We start from the raw sequence: 21135 nt of genomic DNA, 5'->3' as shown, positions 1-21135 counted from the left end.
ACAAACTATTTCATCGAATGAAATGATTTTGATATGAGTCGCATAACTCTTAATAGTAAGTTGAAAGATCACAAATAAATATCTGATCACTTTGGAAAATAACAGTATTCTTCATATTTTGTCGTATAATGTGCCATTTTCGAGTATTATTCTTCTGTAAGGAATTTTGTTTTTCCAGAGGTGGTATAGCTTATTAACAAAATTTAAAATGGTTATATCTTTTTATCTAGAACGAAAAGGAAAAAATGGTAAGGAAAAAAAGTTTCATTTGACCTCAAGAATCTACTCTTGAAATATATGCACAAATAAAAGGCCCACCCTGTATGTAACAACAGTTTTCAAAGTATTTGACGAACTTACTTCTTTTAACCTTATACTTATAAGGACAAAATTTTATTCATGCACACTCTACATACACAAGATTTAAGTTGATCCTAGATTAACCTGACAGAAATGGACGTCAAAATTAATCTAGGACCAACTTCAATCCCCAACTGAGCAACCGGGCCTGAAAAATCCTAAAATCGGTCATTTTCACTCAAAAGCAAATTAATTGCCAGATTCAAATTCGCAATGAAATAGCATTAGTGACAATTAAGTGTGGAAGATCACATCAGTCATGTGGTGGCCATTGATGCAGTGCTGCAGGCGTTCTTGAAAGTTCGCATAGACTCTTTCCAAATTTGAGATCGTGGGGGACAATATTGAACATCACCAAACCTAGAAACCAGGTTCGTCCTTCCAAGATTGCCTCCAGCAATGCATCGTCAAAAACGGTCACAGCATGACTGATCTTCCACACTTAATTGTCGCAAACGCTATTTCATTGCGAAAATGAATCCGTCAATGAATTTGCTTTTGAGTGAGGACTGATTTTATGATTTTTTCAAAACCCTCCGTCCTGTCCCTGTACACATTTTGTAATTATATTGTCTATTCCAACCTAGCAGAGAAGAATGATAGGGCTACAAAAAGTTTATATAATAATCATAGGAAAAGTGCTTTATTGTATCATACTATCATGTGGAAAGTTGTGACACTACTGTTGAAAAATCTTTGGAAGTTTGTAAAAAAGCACTAAGATGAACATCCAATATGCAGGGAATCCCGGATAAAGGTTGATTCTCTCTATTTATCCAGTAACCTCCAATTGTAATTTCCGTTATCACAACCGTGTATCACCCAAACGACAGGAAGATTGGGAAGGACCATACGAGGTAATAAAAATATAAATGATGGGAAACGTGTCTAATGACTGCCCAGGGGAAAAAAAGGTAGTCCATATATATTTATGTATGTGCGCATTGATTATGTTGCTTTGAGGTCTCTTCTTCCTTTGTCCTCTTTGGAATCTAGGACATCTTACTTATTGATATTCTTAGATCTTTTGTTTCGCTAAAAGCTGTTCAATGGCATGATTTGTGATTTGTGTCGGCAATTAGACCCATTCTCACCTACACTGCAGAAACTAGGCCAGAGACCTCCAAAACAAGACAAATATAGGAGGCCACTGAAATGAAAGTGGTACGAAAAATAGCAGGAAAAAAACTCACAGATCGGGTAAGGAGCGAGAACATCAGAAGGATGTGAGGTATTGAAAACATCAATGATTGGGTATTGAAGAGAAAACAGGAATGGAATGAACACATCGATTGCATGGATGATAACAGACTAGTAAGAATAGCACGAGACAAATCACCAATTGGTCGCAGGAGTGTGGGAAGACCACGTAAACGTTGGAGCGACAATTTACCAGCTGGATAGACACAGGCAGTGAGCGAAGAAAGAACAAGCAATTTGCTTAGCTTTAAAAAGGAAGAAGAAGAAGATTTGTAATACAAATTCAATCTGAATTTTTCCACGGTCAACACTCGTGATCGATTTGTTTTCTATCAGGTGACACCTTTTCAACAATTTTCACCCAGTCTTGAACTTATTTGGCGTATCAAAGATTTGCTTCAAGAGAGTTTTACCCCATATTTAGGGCCTTGTCCCACTAAAGCAACACATCAGCGACGCGACAAGGATCCGATATCGCCAGCGTGTATCTTTCGTGTTCATGCCATGTTTTCATTCCCACTGACGCTACAGAAAGCATCGTGTCGTCTTGTTGTTGCCGAGCAACAGGCAGGTCAATTTCTAGCATACAAAATCGTATAGCTGTGGCGTCCCTGTTGCATAGCTTTGGTGGGGCAACGCCCTTATCGTTAATTATTGTTGCTACAGTTTTGAAATAATTTTTGTAGTTCTTTGTTTGGTAATCATTTGTTATATTTTTGTTTCTGTTTGTAATTTGTTGTAATTATGTATTTTCAAATGGGTTGTGTACTCGGTAATGCTCATTTCAATAAAAAAATAAGTAAATAAACAGTAAATACAGCGTAGATATTGTACAATAATTAAGACTCAAGTAACTAGGGCCCGACTCAGATGGAGCGGCCACATTCTGAGGATGCAAGACACAAGACACCCCAAAATAGCTCTGTATAGCGAATTCACTGAGGGAGCCCGGAAACCAGTATAAGCGGTTTAAGGATATACTACATCAATCCCTGAAATCCTTGTTAATGCCAATCATAACTGGGAAGAACTAGCGTTTTACAGGTCACAGTGGAGGTCTTTGGTACACAGTTATAATGGAAACTCGAGAAGGATACAGCGGCGGCTAGATCTGGTAGGTGACTATACATGCCCGGAGTGTCTCTTCAGTCACAGAAGGGCACACAGTCGCAATTCGCCCTATAAAATTATAAGTCTGTTCGCACCGTTTTTTTTTTTTTGTATATTTATTCCCCGTAACGGGATGCAGCAATGAATGAATGGTGAAACTGATGACCCGGGCGAAACCAATGAGAATACTGACCGTGAAAATACGAGTTTCATAAAATTTATGACAAAGTATGTTGGAGCCGGTGAGGCAAGGTTTGGCATTATCATGGAGCAGCCAGAAGATTTGTTTTCTAAGCCTTTTGTGTAGCTCAATACCTGCAAATATCCAGTGAAATAGCTTTCGCCATCAGAAAGAAGGGCGGTTGTGTGCCTGAACTGACCAAACAGCGAGCTGAACTTGTGCAGAATTCTAAGTTGGTTGGCCATTAATGCCATATTTTCTTTTCAGTCACTGAGCAGTTCTTCCCTGGTTAACTGAGGACAAGGACAAGAAGCCGCTGTTTAGTCTCAGACAGAAGGCAAGAACAAGAAAATGGCTGTAGCAAAGTAGGATTGTAGTCTAGTTCAACTCGATTCAGGCAGCATGCTCGACAAGGCTCCAGATACTGGCAAGCAGTTACAAACCGAGAAGGATTCCACCCGGAACGATGGCTCTTAGGTTTCAATTTCAACAATAGGGGAACTGCAGAATATAATAAATAAGTAAATCCTGCAGATTTACTCACCGTACCGAGAACTGATCAGTTTGAGGAGACTCAATTTGTTCCCGTCCTCTTTTGATAAATTCTAGACGTTCTAGCACCATCGCTAGAAGCCATTGGACAAACTATAGGAGCGGGAGGTTAGTAGGCAGAAGTCGGTTATTGAATTTAGTGATTGTAGGCACCGCCTACCTACCCTCGAAAGTCTTCGGTACATCTACCAATCAAAATTATTTAATTTCCTTACATTCTTTTATTCATTTCAATTATTTTTCTTACTCGAAAGCCCCTTTTCGCTGTACCTTCTTATATCTGATAAAAAATTCGGCGTAACATTTTCACGATCTTTCAAGACCCATTGTATGACAATCACTAGTCCTTGTGCTTCACCAATTTCAATCGAGGTATATTTTGTTGGTCCTGTTTACTTTTTGCAAAGGCAGTAAATAATTCTTGGTTTTCACAGGGTTATTCCGATTTGAAAGGTTTTTCCTCTGGTATTAAAAAACACGAGAACTCGAAGTAGGTAGCATAAGAGTAGTTTTCTTAGTTTGAGAAAATGAGAGAAGAACTCTAGCTGTATACAAGATGCTCAGAAGATGCAGTGTCATTGCAATATCACTGAAATGATATAATGAAAATGTTAGAAAGAACCAAAAGTTCCTTGATCTGACTCTGCTATTTAACAAAACACGAACTATTTTCTCGTGGAAATATGTAATGAAAAAAGCTACTATTTCAATGCCGGCAATTTCGAAGAAAGTCTCAATCTATTAGTTGAGCGTGATGCATGATACCAAGAGCATTCGAAAAGGCAGCAATTTTTCAAATTTTCCTCAGATATTTTGATGAGTCAGTCGGTATGTCGCCTCACAGCACTTAAACCTCGGTGTTGATAGTGCGACCAGTGGTGTGGATATGAATAGAAATTATGGATACATTTCTTTATATGTAAATAAATCTAAAGAAACTTCTGTGTAATAAATTGAACAATTTAATTAACGAAGATACGTAACAATTCATCTATATACACACAAATTTTTCTGACTAGAGGTTCAAAATATATATTTTACATGTAAGTTTTTATAAATTAGTTTGTGGAGTGATGGAAAGAAATTACTTTTATAAACTGCTCTATGAAATCAGTATCAAACGGCACAGGCACTAATATCTATTAGAATTAAATCGTAATGTACCGAATAAAAATAAAAGAGGGTCTATTTAGTCAAAAGGATCGATAACACAAAAAGTGATTCATTGAGCTACAGTTCAACATCCCTTATATTCCATAGCCGACTTTCACTGAAAAATCTTTATATAACACAAACAACTAAGTTATTACAATATTTACATAGCACATTCATAACAACACTTCACTTCCAGTAGTTCACTACTCAACTGAAATAATTCTTATTAATTTGTCTAAAAAACAGACGAAAAAAACATTTTACTACACTAATCGGAATTGCTTTGTCAATGAAATTACTCATAATCTCCCATATTTCTTTAGGTTTCGGAGCGCTCGAACAAAAGTTAAAAACGACATTAATTTGAAACGTATTATTACAAATTAATGAACATTTCATTAGACCCGATTATTTCTTATTGAACTTGATGATAATTTTAACAGTATGGATAGTCTGGCTATGTTCCTATCAACCTTTTGATGCCATTGTCACACTAAGATAAATAAAATATAATTGAACCATGAAGTAGTGGTACAAAACTGTTCTTCTGAATCTCTCGAAGATTATATTCACACTCGAAACACTTTTGCAATATTTCCACCATAATGCTTTTGAATGCTTTTATTTCAATAGTACATTGCGGGTTACCAGTTAAACTCCAACAGAATCATCGTTGAAAAATTCTCTTCGCTTTGTATGCTAAATTTAGCTTTGTATAGGTAAAACATATTCACCAATCAATTACCTGTATCTCCGTAAGATATGACTAGGATAGGGAAAGTTGAACAGCAAGGATAATACACTGGCATGACCGTTGATACAGCAGGCGTGCGTAGGCAACCATCTTTCCACAGTGTGTTGCTGAAAAATTCAGTAAATGAATCACAGAGGCATTGTATAACATTAATGTTCGGTAACCTACCTGCACCAATTCGGGAAACCGTAGGAGTAAAATTTCCACAATTTCCTGATGCCCATGATAACAAGCTATATACAGAGGGGAGTATTTGGTTATGGGGTGATATCTGGCATCTGCACCGTGATCTAATAATATCTTCACTATTTCTTTGTTTCCTATTTGGCATGCTCTGCAAGATATTTAAAATGGGAAAAATATTGAGAAAACATAGTGAAATCATCTACAGGAGTAATAAGGTGTTGAGAAAAAAGAGGCCGAGTAACTTCTGAAGATTCAAAAGCTAACATCATGAATTCAGCAATATGACATGTCAGTCAACGTTCTTCGTTTTATCCACGTAATTTTAGGTACAAATTCTAAAAATATTATATTTCATCCCCAACAAAATACAGAGAAAATTTCAACTATAGCCAAGCACACCGCTTCCAGTTATTTTAAAATTACTAGAACCTCTTTGTTTTCAACGCACATTAATATTAATGCTTACAGAAAAAGGAGTGTATTTGCGCCGCTAGGCGCCATATTTATTATCAGCTCAGCATCTTTGTAGAGGGAAGAAATTATCTGTTTAACTGAATCAACATCGCCTTTAGTGCACGCAATTCGCAGGGCAGAGTGATTACTTTGTCGATTCTTCTCTCTCGCATCTGAAACGGAAAATGCTTTTCTTAGCCATAAGTTATGGAATAATTATTACATTTGAGATCCGTTATGTCCTTAGAAATTGCCGCATTTCTGACATCATAAATGACCACCTTTAGCGTTCGGTTCAATTATGATAAAATTTCGGAGCCATATTAGAATTGCTGCTTCGCATCGTTCGGGCAATGGCAGTTTCGTGTAGGCAATTACCACTTTGCACACTCGACTATTTTTGAAATATAGTTATTTTCCTAACGGAAAGGATTAGCAGGCGTTTTTCCCGCACCGTTTGGGAAAATGATTCTTTGCGACATGAAGTGAGTGCGGGAAAAGGGTTGCACGCTTGAAGAAAAAAGTATTTTCCGTCCGTTGCCGATACAATATGATACGGCACGGCAAGAGGAGTAATAACTGTCATTGCTGTTGTCGAATTAATTCTTTACGAAATCGGCTAGATTTTACGAATAAATTAAGAACGTGGGTTCGTTATAATTGAGAATGTATATTGATAGGGATATCACTAACAGCAGGTATCCACAAAAACATTTTTTTCGAAAATACTTCATATTCCTTATTCACATTCTTACCCAAACTCCAAATATGAATTATCCCTCAAACTATTAGACGAACACAATATAATATTTTTAGGACAATCCAACATTCCACCTGCTAGCGGATGCAGGAATTCAATGCAAACCAGATTCAACAATGAAATCTGCATCAGACGAAGACAGCCTAGTTCGCAAACTATTGAGTATTGCGGTATATCATACCCATGATATACCGCAATATAACGAAGCAGTACCTGGAGGGTCATACTCTGAGGAAATACCAGATCAAGAAGGTGGGCCAATGAACTACCAAACAGACGACGTATATCCAGCAGAAATTCCAATTCCACCTAATTCACCCATATCAGATCATAATGATGATCGGGAACCACAGGAAAATAAAGATATATGTAGTTACAATCTTCCAGAGGGAAGAAAATGGCAACTACGGTGTCGTAGCCGACGCCAGCAAACAGGGGAGGTATTTGAGGTCGATGAAAAAAATAAAATATGCACTTCGGAACGAAAATGTCTATTGTCTCGCCTGCTCGATAGTCTCATCTGCGTCCTTGGTACATAAATTTCTATTTTGAAATTCAAACACGAAATATCTATTAATTTCGCGACCATTTGGATCATTTAGCTTTGTAAAACCTTGGATCAACCCCCTCGATGGGATTGAAAATCAAGTAATGTTGGACATCTTATTGAAAACCACATTCTTTGGGAATGAATAATGGGTTGCAGATAGAGTTTCAGATTGTCGATACTACAAATAAATTCTCAATTGAAAAGTTCTTTTACTTTTCTGCGGACCTATTAATCACCATCTTCCTCTTATTCAATGCGATTTTCTAAGTTGGGATGAATTAGGTAAATCAAGGACAGTTTTTGTGTTGTAAATGTGTTCGGACAGGTCGATTAGAATTTTAAATTGCGCTCTATTTCCTGTAAGCATATATATTACATAGTGTGTTTCAAATTTGAGAAATGACGTAATCGATAATTTCTCTGAATTTTGGTCTAGAATATTCATTTCAGATTTCAGGTTTTTCTTCTATGTGGAAGGCTCATCTCAAGCTGGTATTGGTGTTTGAAGTTCGCCACTAAAGTATTTTCTGCAACTACTGGACTAAGTCAAAAAAAGCATAAGTACTGAACTTTTATCAGCTACGCTTTTTTTCGCTCACAAAACTAGGGCTGCGTAACGATCACATCCCTCTGCTCTTCACCATCTACTACAAGTCTGTCTAGTGAACTGGCATATTATGATACACCAACTGGCTTCTGCGTTTTCTAAGGTAGCATATTGTCTTTTTCCTCGATAATTTTGCTTCGGTATTTTACATCGATACAGGTGGCACATAATATATTTACCTTCTCCCATTATCTCCTAGTGACTTAGGTTTTTGATCGCAATCGATTGAAGGTCTTATTCTTATCATAAGTTAACGAAGAGTAAATTTTCAATCGTCTTGGTTCGGACCTGAATTTGGTATACCTACTTGCTTCATACATTCAGACGATCGATGACAACTCCAGTCTAATAACTTTGATAGCTATCAGAGATCATGGTTGGAATGTGAGCACTGATTCGATTCAGTTTCGTTTTCTCTGCTTTAGATAGCACAGTTTGACGAATTTTGTTCATAGATATATGAAAGTAACGTGCGTTCAAAAAAATTCGTCGTCAAGCAGGCTATGGAATTTTAAACGTTGATATTCGGTGTCTTAACGTAGGTCTTTTCTTGAATTACTTCATCTTCCCAAAATGTAAACAATGATGACATTAACCTATACATCATAACTTTGTCTGGAAAGTGGAAAGGCACTTTTGAGGAAAAGTTAAAGTCGCCCAAAGTGAGAAAAGCATTTCTTCCATTGAGTCAGATCAAGAATCCAACCAATCTGAGGCGGCTAGAAAAATTCTTGGTAAAAATTTTAAACGAGGTTCGTGGAGTTTCTGTCTTCTGTCATCATATTTTCATTATTGCTGAATAACTCTGAGATTATCTTCTTCGGTCGACTACTTTTTTTGGCTTGAACATACCTGTTCCTTCAACGCATCGCAAAACAGTATACTTTCAAAAAATTGATTCTTTCAGCAACATTGGGAATGTCGCTGGAATATTGAAGAATATTTCCACTCTCCTTCTATTTTCTCTCCAATTTGGAAGTGGGATTCCATAATAAATGCTTTTTGCACGTTCGTAAAAAGTAAAAACCATCTTTATAGTTTCCTGATGATTTTAATTCAACAACAATACAAAATGCTAACTTCTAACTTGACAGTTCACCTGGAAAATAGTACAGCAAAAGCTAAGAATTATGTTAATACACGAAATATCGACGTTCGAAATTTCATAGCCTACTTGACGACGAATTTTTTTGAACGCACGTTATTTTGAATTGTTAGGAATTTTAATTTTGTGATATTTTAAAGCGATCGAGATCATAGACTAATTGAACTTGTTATATGGAATGCTCAATGAAATTAGTAGAACATTTATTTCCTCTTTTCATGGATTACTAATATACAGGATGTTCCATTTGAAATAGGAAAGTTACTTCTAATTTTCAATCACAATATGTGTAATTTTGAACACCCTGGGTACAGTATATCACAGGTTGATTTCAGATATATCATTTGAGAGAGTAACCCATGTATAAAAGTTGCTCAAAAAAACTTCAAGTGGGACTAGGCATAACTTTACAATTCCGCATATCGTGAGTAACGAATATTTGAAAAAAAACCTATGTGCTCATAATCTCTAAAACTGTAAATATTTCTGACGTAAAGATATACATAGTCTTTTAAATTTCATGGGAAAACCGAAAAAGTTATAAAAAAATATAGATTCCTATTTGAAAAAACAAAGTTGGTACCAGGCCAGCAAAAAAATGAACAGATATCGATTGAAATCCAATCTGGTAGGACTCTGCATCTTCTGAAATTATTCAGGGTTTTCACTCCCAGTCTCTGAAACAAAATAATTTAAAAAATTGAAATAATCGATATGCTCCTGTGTAAATTCTTGCACTAATTTGACAGGAGCAAATCAGATGAAAAAAATTGTTGCCTGACAAACGTCAATAGACAATTCTGAAGATTTTTTAGAATTCGTCTGATGAACGTTACGAAGTTATACCAAGAGGTTTTTTTTCGTTCATTGTCAGGCAACAATTTTTTCCATCTGAATTGCTCCAGACAAATTAGTGCAAGGATTTAAGCAGGAGCAAATCGATTATTTCAACTTTTTTATTGATTTTGTATCATAGGGGGAATAATACGAAGAAATAATACTAGCAAAAATTGTCTCAAATTAATCACAATTTGAAATTCACAATTATACCAAATCTGTTTTGCACTGGTAACAATTTCAAAATTCGGCATGCGGTGAAATTTTATTATCGCGGTATACGGCACAGATGAGTATGAAGTCATCTGTGGGTTGTGAAAAATTTCAGAAAATTAGTTTTTCTTTTTGAATATGTTCATACGTAATACAAAAAACAAATGATTCTATGAGAAATAACTTTACCATGACCATCTCAAGCAGAACACACTTCTTCAGAGAAACTAATCGGGAAATTTTTCACGAATATTAATATTCTGCAATTGAAAATGTATATTCTCTATTCAAAAAGTCTACATGATCTTCAAATCAAACTCCGAGGTCAGATTAAATGTCTGCATTCGATGTCCCCCTTAAGACTAACAAACTTTCATTTGAACATTTTTGAATGTTCAAAAAAAATTATTTCAGTGGAGCTTGGGGTATATTATAATGACCTTCAATGATTTCTCCACGATTCTAAAAATTTTCAGTCGCCGGGAGAATGCTCGCGCTGACTTGTGAAGAAACACCTGTGAAAGAGTGGGCAAAATATCAACCCCTTTCACGCATGTATGCCTATTTTAAAAATCCATTTATTTGGAATATGGGTTTTTGGTTACTTCTAGAAATGTTTTTTAGCAAAATACGAACAATAATACTTGTCCAATTTACCGGGCCAATCTAAATACAAAATTCTCTACCTCTAGTGGAGACCTGGAGAGAAAGTTGGACGAGTGTTTCATTAGTTCTCATACATACATAGTTTCCATTCATCAAATAAAACACTTTCTTCATTTCCGTAATTTCATCTCGGTTCAGAAAATAGCAGCCATCTATGCAGAATATTTTGGCAATTAACGCCCTGATAAAGTCAGGGAAATAAGGAAATAATATTAAAAGAGTGATTTCTATTTTGGAATTAACAAATAAAACATTCCCATGAGGATCTCATTTAAAGGAAAACGATTTTCATAGTATATTAATAGTCACTAATTGCTTCTGTTGTGAGCGTTAACAATATCACCACGATTTCGTTCAAAATCAATCTTTGTCTATGATAATTTCAATTTTTTTCTGAATCCAACCTTGACAAGCACTATTAAACTTTCATTGCCTGCCTCGTTGGCTACGTTGTTTACATTTTTGTAATTTGCATTCACCCTCAATCACTAATGATACTATTACTTGTACTATTATAAACTAATGATGATACCAATGAGTGAATCGATAATAATATTATACTATTTGTAATGATGAATAAACTGCAATATTAGAACTTCTGATAACTAATCCAGAAAGTATCCAAGTGTTGTGAATTAGATGAATCATGTGCCTATATCATGTTTTACAAAACTCCCTAAGTTTTCTTCAAAGAACTGAAATATACAGGTTTAACTCGTACAAATATTTTAACAGTAGATTCTTGAGGTAAAAAAAAACACTTTTTCCTTTACCTTTTATTCCGAATCAGCTCAGTTCGAAAGATACAAGATGTTGAAAAACCATAAAAAAAATGTTATTTTTAGTTTCACAAACGGTTTTATTGAATGAAATTAATTTCGGAGTATAGTTTTTCATTTATTCGATGAATCTTTTTCGAACACCCAGGTTTTCCAGATTTCTCTAAATGACCATAACGTACCATAAAAATAAAAAAAATTCAAAGAATCCAATACTTGAAACTAAGTTGGACGCTTTCTAATGAACATTTAACGTTTTTTAATATAAAAGTATTCTTTAAATCTTCTCGTATAATGCGTCGTTTTCGAGTAATTTGATGTTCAAAAATTAAAAAGTATAGGTGAAATTTGAAAAATTGGGTCCAGTGGCTCAATACAACTCTGATTAAAAGGTACATAGATGTGTAGTGTCACAGATTTAGCTAGTTATTCTGAAGGTAATTTTGTTTTTCCAGGGGTGGCACAGCCCATTATGAAAAATTAAAATGGCTATATCTTCTTATTATTATTATTATTATTAAACGTCTTTATTGCCTATGCAATTGGCCATCGACCAGCGGTCCTTCAGCCTGTATTTTACAATTTTGGTACATTTAATTAAATTTAATACTAACAATTTTTAGTACATCAATTATATTGCTTATGGTGAAAACTGAAAGTTAAATATTTTACATCTCTCTATTGAATATTTCTGAGTTGAGTTAATAGTGGAAATTTTGGATGTTTTCTTTTGGATGTGTTCCTTCCTTCCTCATGATATTGGGCGATTCGGAACATCGAAGATTATAGAGTTAACCTAACTCTATAATCTTTGTCGGAACATATGGTATAGGAAAAAAGTGTTCCTTTCGATCTCAAGAATCTGCTGTTAAAATATTTGTACGAGTCAAATACTCGCCCTGTAGGTGTATATACAGTGAGTATCAACTCGATGTTGAATACTCAAATGTTTAGATTTTTCTTCAAAACATTGTCCAAAACTTTGAAAAATTCTATAGTGACCAGTAATCTAGGATTTTTGGTGATCACGAGGTGATTTCAGGTTCGAGGCTAGATCGGGTAAAAATTCTTTTCATTTGAATTTTGATTTAGGAAATTCCGAAGATTCATTATTATTATTATTAGTATAATATGATGAAAGGGGAGGCTAGGGCCTATGATCCCTCAAATATGAAAAAAATTACAAAATCAAGATATTGATGTTATTGTAAAAATGCAATGCTCAAAATTAGGCAGCCTAAAAAATTTGTCCAATAATTTTTACACAACTTCAAGTGTTACAAGAGTTCTAAAAACAACGTTTTTAAACTTATTTGTTTCCTTCAACTTTTTTCTGAATTTCCCAAAACTTAGCATGTATTTCATTGGGTTATTCATTCAACAACTTCAATTTGAAAGGTTCATCATTGAAAATAGAAACAAAGTGTTCATTTCGGAATGAATGAAAACTGTGAAAAATGCAATTTTTTCAACAGTGGAACCCAATGTTGAAATATTTGCATTATTCATAGACTCACCCTGTACATCGTACACATATAAAACATCCGTGAGATTTCCGAGTACAATGTTTGACAACAGTTCGGAAGTAGTCTAAAACTTTTCGACCGACCCAGGTATACAGCCCCCGAAACGCGATGACGTCACCCTTAATAGGACTAAATTGAAGGAATCTTCCCAAATCGATTCGCGTGTACTTGCCTTTGTGTCCCACGCGGCCGTCGCTCAAGTCGTCCGAAAAATACTCGCAGGCGTCTATAGCGAACTCCGCGTCTTTCTTCTCCCCTTTCCGAGACATCTTGCGGAAAATCGTCCCATGTCAGAGGCACATCGCGCAGTTTGCTATCGCGTCGCCCGGAAAATCGATATGCGGACTCGACGCGTCGGCCTCCGCTCCGCGGGGCTTCGTCTCTCCTCCACGACCGGACCTTGGGGACACCAAACCGCGAAAATCGAGAATCACACGGTCCGGCGACGATGGAATCACCGCAAAACTGGGCAACGTGTATCGCCTTTCAGTGGGCCCCGTCGCGGCTGAACCAGCTTTCGAACTTGAATTTCCTGTGCAGCAGGACGACGATCATGTAGAACAGAACGACGACCAGGACGGACGTGAAGAGGCACCTTCCCACCGAGCTGAGGGCGGACATCCCGCTCAAAAAAAAATAAAAAAAACGACACGGGGGTACGGACAGATACGCGAACGTTCAGAAAACGAAAGATCTCTCTCTCCGTTGTCGAGAGATAAGGGAACGGCACCGGTTAAAGGTTATCGGTGTCGTCGTGCCGGACGCCAATTTGTGATTCCGAGAAGGGATTTAGGTACAGGGTTGTATCTAGGCCTTTCGCATCAGACGAACAATCGTCAGATGGCACTCCACGCCGCCGTCACCAGATGGCGTAACTTTGACCATTGATCTACAGTGACTATATAGTCACTGTACAGGGTGGGCAAATTTCGATGTTTTAGCACTACAGCTTCTAAACCAGTGGAGATAGACAAAATCTGATACCCCATTCTCGGTCTCTTTTTCTGAGAAACTAACAAGAGTAGAAGTCATTTTTGGCCACCTTCTTTTGTTTTCGAAATAAATTTATATCTCCTCTAATACTGATGATAGAGCTGTGAAATTAAAACATTATACAGGCACTTTTTCAAGTAGAATCCAGTGTCGTGCTTGTCTTTTTAGCAGGATTTTTAATTACGAAGCCATGACCCAAAGTTAGGTTTTTTTAAATAGGAACACTAGATTTCTGTGCAATTTTTTGAAAGCTTAATTTTTACTGATTTCAAAAATATATAACATCATATGATTTGTTATAAATAACAGAGAATGGCCAAAAACCTTTTTTCCCAATATTTCTATGGTTTCTACTTTTGACGAGCACAGAAAATAGAGCTTCCTATAACAAGAGCAGTCTCCTTCCGGCAATGTCATTATTTCTATGCTTTCCACCAATTTTCACAAGATTTGAATCTTGGAGAAATTGAGTGAGAAGCATAGAAATGAAAGGACTAATAGAAGGAGACTGTGGTAATCATAAGATTCTACATTTTTCTATTCTCATCAAAAGTAGAAACCATAGAAATATTGAGAAAAATGGTTTACATACAAATCAAATGATGTTATATATTTTTGAAATCAGTAAAAATTTAGCTTTCAAAAAATTGCACAGAAATCTAGTGTTCCTATTTAAAAAAACATAACTTTGGGTCATAGTAATTAAAAATCCTGCTAAAAAGGCAAGCACGCCACTGGATTCTACTTAAAAAAGTGCCTGTGTAATATTTTAATTTCAGAGCTCTATCATCAGCATTAGCGGATATATAAATTTATTTCGAAATCGCCATTTTTCGCTTATAACTCAAAAACAAAAGAAGGTGGCCAAAAACAACTACCACTCTTGTTAGTTTCTCAGAAAAAGAGAACGAGAATAGGGTATCAGATATTGTCTATTTCCTCTGGTTTAAAAGCTGTAGTGCTAAAATATCGAAATTTCCCCTCCCTGTACAGAGTGGGCAAAATTGGTGATACCTGAACTACAACTTTTCAACCCAACGAGATAGAGAAACTATTATTGCCATCAACTGCATTCCTCTATCTTCTTTTGTTTTCGGGTTATAGATAGGCCAAAATTGTAATTTGGGCGATTTCAACTTTGATCATTATCTCTGTTCCTGTTTGAGCTAGGATGTTGAAATGAAAACATTATACAGACACTTTTTTGATAGCAATACAGTGGCGTACTATGATTTTTTCCAACAGGTATATTTTCTGAGCTACAACATGAAGTTGTTTTTTTTCTTATGGAAACAGTCGTTTAAAATGACCTAGAAAGAATCGCCATTTTTTTTTCGTTTCAGAAATACACTGCGCAAAAAAATTAACGCACATTCTGAAAATCTACATTGACTTTATAACTTATTTTTTATGTTCTCTCGGGAAGGTTTTGAACGAAACAAGACACATTAAATGGAAGAAAAATTCAGAATTTCACCGAATCTTATGTGAAAGAAGAGAAATGAACAATTTTCAAAATACTGAAATGCTGATAAGTGATTTAATACTGAGTATTTCCACCCCTTGCGTTAATTACAGCTCGGCAACGACGGTTCATACTCAAAATGAGTGATCTTAAAATGTTCTGATCTTATCCTTCCCAGATTTCTCCGAGTTGGATTACTAAGTCATTAAGAGTAGCTGGATGATTTCCCTGAACTTCTCAGCCTTCTATTGAGGTTGTCCCGAACCTGCTCAATCGGATTGAGATCTGGACATCTGGACTTTTTGCTGGCCATTCCATTCGAGAGACTTCAACCTGTTCAAGGTACTCCTGAACGATGCGGGCACGATGGGGTCTGGCATTATCGTCCATAAAAATGAAATTTTCATCAATGTATGGTGCAAATAGCACTACATGCTCTTCAAGAATGTTCCTTATATACTTATCAGCATTCATAGCTCCATTATCAATGACCACTAGGTCTGTGCGAGCAGTCAAAGATATTCCACCCCATACCATAATCGATCCTCCCCCGAAACCAGTAGTATTCAGGAAATTGCACTGAGCATATCTTTCATGTGGACGTCTGTATACAAGGGAACGTCGATCACAATGGTAGAGGAAGAATCTAGACTCATCTGTGAAGAGAACTCTTTCCCAATCGGCCTCTTCCCAACGGATATGCCCTCTCGCAAAATCCAAACACGCCCTTCGATGGGCTGGGGTAAGAGCTGGGCCTCTTGTCGCGACACGAGGCCTTAAATCATATTCTTTGAGGCGATTTCTTATTGTCTGAGGGCTAATTTGCACCTCATGAGTTTGCTCAAGCTGAATTTGAAGGAGGCGAGCGGTTGCAAACCGTTGTCTCAACGAAGAAACTCTCAAGTAACGTTCTTGAATGGCAGTTGTTACCCGTGGTCTACCCTGTCCTGGTCTTCGGACATTTATACCTGTCTCCCTGAATCGCTGCAACATTCTGGACACATTTGTATGGGAAACTCCAAACCTTTCTGCAATTCTTTTGTTTGTCCACCCTTCTTCTCGCAAAACTACCGCGTTGCAAAACGATCGAGTGTAGAAAATCAAACGAAAGAAAAACTATTGATCACTAGAATTGATCGAGAACAACTGATTTTAGAATGGAACCAATACATTCAAAATCTGATTATATCATCTTTTTTTATTCCTGCTGGGAAGAAACATCTGTATTGAAGAAAACCGTTGAAAGTGGATAACATATGCATGCATAATTCTGATAAAAATAATTATCATTGAGAACACCTTCAGTTGTAGAATAAATTTGAGATTTCCATAATGTGCGTTAATTTTTTTGCGCAGTGTATATCATACATCTACATTGCCCTCAGATTCGTTCAGATATTATGAAAAATACAGTTTGTATTTATGTTAAATTTAAAATGAAGAGTATAATGAAAGCTGAATTATAGATTTATTTTTGCAAGAAATCACAGATCTCGTAATTTTCGAATATTTCCAAAATGCCGCCAATAATGACTTCGAATTCTAATAAATGACAGTTGTTCTAAACCGAGATCAAACCATGGAGGATTGAATCAAGTTATCAAAAGCTAAATAATACTTAAACCATGCGTAGAGAAATATTATTGTGTAATTCACCCTAGATAATACTCAATCATTTGAAATTCACATATAAACTGTATATTTTTCATAATATCTGAACGCATCTGAGGGCGATATATGATGTATGATATATTTTTGAAACGGAAAAAAATGTAGATTCTTCCTAGGTCATTTTAAACGACTGTTTCCATAAGAAAAAACACCCTGTACATTGATCTTTCTACAAATTTTTGAATCTGACTGGGTGCCTGTTCAATTCCCGAATGAAATAAATATAAAATTAACATAAATATACACATTTTATCTATGAATATACATACATGAAGTTTCTGAATTGATTTCGAAAGGTTAAAAAAACTAGAAGAAATCTCCTATAACTTTCTTTTCGAAATTCTTTATCCTGCGAGTTGTGGCCCCCAAATGTCAGAGGAAAATTCAAAATAGTGAAGTCTGACAGTCTGAGAGAAGTAATGGAAAAAATTAAAATAATGTCGGAAAGATTTTCATCCCTTGAGAAAGAAGTGAAAATAGGTATGAACGAGATTTCGGAAAAATTATGTAAAAGGATGGAAGAGAATATCATGGCACTTAATGGATTAGGAAGTTCACGCATGTATAAAATAGAAGAAGACATGAATGAAAAACTAGAAGACAATCAAAGTCAAAATCAAGAAAAATTAAGATTGGCAGAGAATAAAGTGATGAGAGAAATTGACAACAGAATCAAAAGGAATGGGAATGAAATTCAAGATGATTTAGAAAAGCAAAATGCACATATAGAAGAACAAGATGAACAAATAACAAAACAGAATAAAAAAATTGAAAGAATGATGAGTAGAGGAATAGCTCCTACATCAGATTTTCTCAAGATTTGGGGATAGCAAAATTTGAATTTGACAGGAGAATAAAAAAACAACATCGAATACCTTTTATAAATATTTAGAAAACAAGGAAATATTATTTTCCTCATTTGTTGTTTTCGAAGAATTTATTAGGAATTTATCAGACGAAGCTTTGTTAGAAGGAAAAACATATAGAAGAAATTGGAACAAAACAAGAAATATCATCAGTACAAAAATGAAACGGATCGGAGCGAATTATTCATGGAAAAAAAGAGAGAAAATGGAGAAAACATGAAAAGTTCAAGAAAAAAGACTCGGGCTAATAATTGATGAATTTTTTTGTGTGGAATTCAATTTGGAAAATTTAAAATGTTTATTCCCAAAATATTCAACTAATAAACATTTTAATTTTGGGGATGTGGTTTGAGTTCGTCCAACGGTTAGTTTATTCAATACATTTCATCGGGTCGCGTCGCGTTTTGATAATGTGTTTCCGCCTTTGAAGTTTCTGCTTTGTAGAAAGAGAGGAAGTGGCAACTGCTTGTCTCTTTTCTATGGACATATACGTGAATTTATTTATATACAATAAACAGAAATCCTAACAGGAATACCCAATTACAAGGATCCACTAAGAATGTGGACCAATTAAAATTTTAGAAATAAACAACAACTGGCTGCATGTTCGGTAGTCTCTTTCACATGTTTCTGCCATTTTTACTTTCAAAAGTCTCATACACTTGACCTTTTTCATTAGTAATAATCATAGCAAGGATAGCAATGAAACATGAAAAAATAATTCTTACTATAGATTTTCGAAATGTTGTCCATTATTTTGTAGCCAAAAATATAATATATCTTCAAATTCATTCCTTACGTTTTGGAAAACTTTAACTTGAATTTCTCTACATGCTGCTGCTAATTCAGATTTTCAAACAAGCCTGGTATGTGGCGTTACAGCCGAGTTACAGAATTTTTTTTTCAAACGGCTCGGAAGATATCAATGACATACTGGGTTTGGAATTGGGACAGACCCCAAATGGTTGATTGTATTTTCAAAATATCCTGGAAGGTGGCGCTCCAGTCTAATGTGAATGTGTGTGGGTTTGGGTGAGGCCTGGGATAGTTTGATAGTGAAGTCCAATGTACGAAGTGTTTGGGTCAATTCAGATTGCATTTGGAGACAGAAGAGATATTGTTCTCATGTTTCAAGTTACAAACATAAAAAAATGTTTAATGCAGCTGCGTCTTCCTCCCTAACCCAATATTTGAGACATTCAAATTTTGGGGATGAAGAAGTTTCTCTAGCAACTCCTGAAGCCCTCTTCTCATTCCACAGTGTAACACACAACCATTATATTAATATTTTTAAATTTTCGTTTTTGTGTTGTGATAACCTTTTATTATCTCTCTATTTTCAATAAATTATTTTCACCATACGTTGTAGGAAACTGAGTAGCTGGAAGCATATACAGGATGAGTCTTGGACTCATACAAATATTTGACAGTAGATTCCTGAGGTCAAAAAAACACCATTTTTTTCGAATCGGCTCGGTTTAAAAGATACAGGTTCTTGAAAAATATAAAAAAATCTTATTTTTTAGTTCTCACAAACGGTTTTATCGAATGAAATGAATTTCATAATATAGTTTTCGAGTAATTTGACTTTCAAAAATAAAAAATATCTGTGAAATTCGATGTGTAGTGTCACAGATTCATTTAGTTATTCTGAAGGTAATTTTGCTTTTCCAGGGATGGCCCAGCTCATTATGAAAATTTAAAATAGCTACATCTTTTTATCAGGGCTTAATCAGAAAAAATGGTACAGGAAAAAAGTGGTTCTTTTGACCTCAAGAATCTACTGTTGAAATATTTATATGATTCAAAGACTTGCCGTGTATATATAAATATATACACATTCCCCCAGTTCTGTCCGTCATTGAAGTGGGGATAATCTCGTCAGCCTAAGATAAATCATACTTATTCCTTTCAGTCAATATGACATAATCAGAGCTCATCAAAATTTCATAGAGTTGAATAATTTGAATGATATTTTTTAGCTTCCATTAAACATTGGGAATCGAATGTAAAGGAAAATGTTTAAGTCACCAAATAAATTTTGAAACACTGACCTGCTGCACTCTTCAATAATGAGACACATGAAGTATGTCCAAGCTTATCAGACAAATCAGTTGCAGTCATACCATTACTATCTCTCTGTAAAAGATCTACATTGTGCTCTAGAAGCAAAGAAACATTTGTTATATGACCATGTTCTGCACTGAGATGTAGAGGAGTCTGAAAACGTAAACAGTAAAAATTCAGTTATCACTGAAAACAGCTAATTCGGCATATTTAATTACTTTATTTTCTCCTCTCAAGCCACATGAAATATTAGGATCAGCACCATTTTCAAGCAGTATTTTCAGGCAGAGAGAATTGTCTGTTATCGCAGCAGCATGTAAGGGTGTTCTTCCCCAACTATCCTGAGAGTTAATGAACTGTTTTTGACCTCCCTCAAGAAGGTCTTCCAGCAGTTCAGTATTATCCCATAAAGCAGCCTAATAGAATTAAAAATGCATGGGTGATGAGAATTTTTTTTTAAATTCAATAGTTACTTGATGCAAGAGACGTCCAGGAAAATCCTCATCCTCAGGCGAAGAATCCAACATTTTGAAACATTCGTCGTTTAGCTTTAAGAAAGTTATAGAGTCATCTCTAAGAAATATTAATGTATTTTGTTCTTATTTTTTTAATAAATCAAATTTAATTTGAATTCACAGAGGGTTTATTTATTGTTATACTTCATCTGTCAAACTCAGATGTTGAAATTGTCAGTTTATCAGTATTTTTGACAGTAATCAGTGCATAGAACATTAATTAGTTATCTTCATTCTGATGTAACTTTTGCTCATTTAAAGATTACTCTATGTTCTCTACAAGATTGTTATACAGGCTGATCCACGCAGAACGAATACAACGGTGAAATAGTAGTTTTCGCCACAGATCATAACGTAACTTGTAAATTATAATTTGTATTTCACAGATTTATAGTATAATCCTCCCTACGAGAGGTTCTTATAGGACAGTGGGAGCTGAAATTCGCACAAATAACTTGCTTTGAAAATTCCAAACCATTTTTGTTACATGCTGGAAGAACTTCCGCAACTCCCTTGGACCTTGGTTCATTCTAATTCAGGTTGTTGACTTTCAAGACATAAGAC

At 35.4% G+C, this 21135-nt stretch overlaps 1 protein-coding gene across 1 annotated transcript in view; it reads right to left on the bottom strand.

Moving 5' to 3' along the window:
- The window catches only part of LOC123318419 (leucine-rich repeat serine/threonine-protein kinase 1), a 73285-nt gene extending 52558 nt beyond the window's left edge, over positions 1-20727 (bottom strand). The window contains exons 1-6 of the mRNA XM_044905031.1: positions 20530-20727; positions 20275-20472; positions 20044-20209; positions 5965-6124; positions 5481-5646; positions 5304-5419 (exon numbers count right to left, since the gene is read on the bottom strand). Coding sequence (XP_044760966.1) covers positions 5304-5419; positions 5481-5646; positions 5965-6124; positions 20044-20209; positions 20275-20472; positions 20530-20583 — 860 coding nt within the window. The 5' untranslated portion in view covers positions 20584-20727. The remainder of the gene's footprint in view (positions 1-5303; positions 5420-5480; positions 5647-5964; positions 6125-20043; positions 20210-20274; positions 20473-20529) is intronic.
- Positions 20728-21135: the final 408 nt, after the last annotated feature.

Source organism: Coccinella septempunctata, chromosome 8 (assembly GCF_907165205.1).
Source record: "Coccinella septempunctata chromosome 8, icCocSept1.1, whole genome shotgun sequence".
NCBI lineage: Eukaryota > Metazoa > Arthropoda > Insecta > Coleoptera > Coccinellidae > Coccinella > Coccinella septempunctata.
Note: the sequence above shows the minus strand (reverse complement) of the source record. Positions and strands in the feature narration are given on the sequence as shown.